General features: G+C 66.9%; 1 protein-coding gene across 1 annotated transcript in view; it reads left to right on the top strand.

Annotated features, from left to right (window-relative positions):
- Positions 1 to 352: 352 nt before the first annotated feature.
- Positions 353 to 2,357, top strand: part of LOC113960800 (histone deacetylase 7-like) — a gene marked incomplete at both ends in the record, with an annotated part of 6,766 nt that continues 4,761 nt past the window's right edge. The window contains 3 exons of the mRNA XM_027670554.1: positions 353 to 581; positions 1,061 to 1,272; positions 1,862 to 2,071. Coding sequence (XP_027526355.1) covers positions 353 to 581; positions 1,061 to 1,272; positions 1,862 to 2,071 — 651 coding nt within the window. The remainder of the gene's footprint in view (positions 582 to 1,060; positions 1,273 to 1,861; positions 2,072 to 2,357) is intronic.

Consider the following 2,357-nt stretch of genomic DNA (forward strand, 5'->3'; position numbering starts at 1 on the left):
TGGAGAAGCCCTTCCTGCTGGGTTTGGGGTTCCTGCTGGGTTTGGGGGTCCTGCTGGGTTTGGGGTGCCAGGAGAAGCCCCTCCTGTTGGGTTTGGGAATCCTGCTGGGTCTGGGGGTCCTGCTGGGTTTGGGGTTCCTTTTGGGTTTGGGGTTCCTGTTGGGTTTGGGGTTCCTGTTGGGTTTGAGGTTCCTGTTGGGTTTGGGATTCCAGGAGAAGCCCCTCCTGCTGGGTTTGGGGTTCCTGGTTGGTTTGGGGTTCCCGGGCAGGCACCATCCCCTCCTCACGCTGTGCTGACCCAGCCTTCTTCTTCCTCTCTTCCTCCTCCTCCTCCTTTCCCCTCCCCGGCCCAGGGCGAGTCTGAGCGCCGGCCCCTGCCCAGCCTGGCCCACCGGGTGCCGGTGCTGAACGGGCCCGTCCTGCCGGGCACCCACCCGGGCACCCACCCGGGCACCCACCCGGGCACCCACCCGCCCCTGTTCCTGCCCGTGGAGCAGCACGAGCCCAGCGGGGCCCTGTCCCCCCGCCTGCAGCCCCTCATCATCCTCGAGCCCTCGGTCACACACGCTCCCCTGCTGGCAGGTGAGGAGGGAGGGATTGGGAACCAGGGGCTGGAGGGCACTGCCCGACCCCGGGGGTGCCAGGGAGTGCCCGGTTGGCAACCGGGAGAGACTCCTCCCTGGCAACCAGGAGGGATGTCCCTGTCCGGGGGGCATCGGGGAGGGGATTGTCCCGCCCTGCTCACACCTGGGATGGCCTCACCTGCAACATTGGGGCGGTTTTGGGGCCTCACCTGCAATTTTGGGGTGTTTGGGGTCTCCTCTGCAATATTGGGGTGTTTGGGGCCTCACCTGCAATATTGGAGTGTTTGGGGCCTCACCTGCAATTTTGGGGCAGTTTTGGGGCCTCACCTGCAACACTGGGGTGTTTGGGGCCTCACCTGCAACATTGGGGTGCTCCCGGTGGGTCCCTTGCAGCCGGGCAGGGTCTGTGGCTCTGGGAAGCGCCCTGGGCACAGACTCTGCCCCGTGCCCCTCACCTGTCCTTGCTCTCCCCTGCAGTGCCAGGCCTGGGCACGGTGCCCTTCCCCTTCGGCCCCTCCCTGATCCCTGCCGAGCGCCTGGCACTGCCCGGGCACCACAAACCGCTGGGCAGGACCCGCTCGGAGCCGCTGCCCCAGAACCCCAAGGCCATCCAGCAGCAGCAGCTCCTGTTCCAGCAGCACCACGCCCAGTTCCTGGAGAGGCTCCGGCAGCAAACGCACCTGGGCAAGGTGAGCCACGGCTCCCTGGGCCCTCTCTGGGCTCCCTGTCCCCTCCCTGTGCCCTCTCTGGGCTCACTGTCCTCTGTCTGTGCTCTCTGTCCCCTCTGTCCCCTGTCTGTGCTCCCTGTGCCCTCTCTGTGTTCCCTGTCCCCTCTCTATCCCCTCTGTCCCCTCCCTGTCCCCTCTGTCCCCTCCGTCCCTCTGTTCCCTGTGTCCCTCTGTCCCCTGTGTCCCTCTGTCCCGTGTCGTCCCTCTGTCCCCTCTCCGTCCCCTCCCTGTGCTCCCTGTCCCCACTCTGTGCTCCCTGTCCCCTCTGTCCCCTCCCTGTCCCATCTGTCCCCCTGTCCCCCCTCTGTACCCTCCCTGTGCTCCCTGTCCCCTCCCTGTCCCCTGTGTCCCCTCCCTGTCCCCTCTCTGTCCCGTGCCCCCTCCATGTTCTCACTGTCCCCTCTCTGTGTTCCCTGTCCCCTGTGTCCCCTCCCTGTCCCCTCCCTGTCCCGTGTCCCGTCCCTGTTCTCACTGTCCCCTCTCTGTGCTCCCTGTCCCCTGCGTCCCCTCCCTGTCCCCGTCCCCGCTCTCACTGTCCCCGGGGCTGCAGCGCGTGGCCAAGCCGAGCGAGAAGCCCCGGCTGCGGCAGATCCCGTCCTCGGAGGACATGGAGGCCGAGGGGACCCTTCCCGAGGCTGGCACGGAGGGCACCGACCCCTCCCGGACCCGCGGGGAGCCCCCCAGGCCGGGCAGCAGCGGGAAGGAGCCCGAGAGGACACCGAAGGTGCTGCAGCCTCAGGACGAGCTGCTCCTGCAGCAGGTCCGGGAGGGCTGGCACGGGTGGGCACGGCCCCGGGGAGGGGTCTGGACAGAGGGATTGAGCCTGCCCCGGCTGCCCCGGGGGCTTGGGGGGCACCGCGGGTGGTTTGGGGTCTTGGAATGGGCTCGGGGTTGGGCTGCAGGAGGGGGAGGTTGAGCTTTGTCCTTCCCTCTGCATCATTCCCATATTGCTGGGCATTGTCCCTAAATTGCTGAGTGTTGTCCCCAAATTGTTGGGCTTTGTCCCCAAATCGCTGAGCATCATCCCCAAATTGTTGGACTTTGTC

This window comes from Neopelma chrysocephalum, unplaced genomic scaffold (assembly GCF_003984885.1).
Source record: "Neopelma chrysocephalum unplaced genomic scaffold, ASM398488v2 Primary Assembly neopelma1_96906, whole genome shotgun sequence".
In the NCBI taxonomy this organism is placed as follows: Eukaryota; Metazoa; Chordata; class Aves; order Passeriformes; family Pipridae; genus Neopelma; species Neopelma chrysocephalum.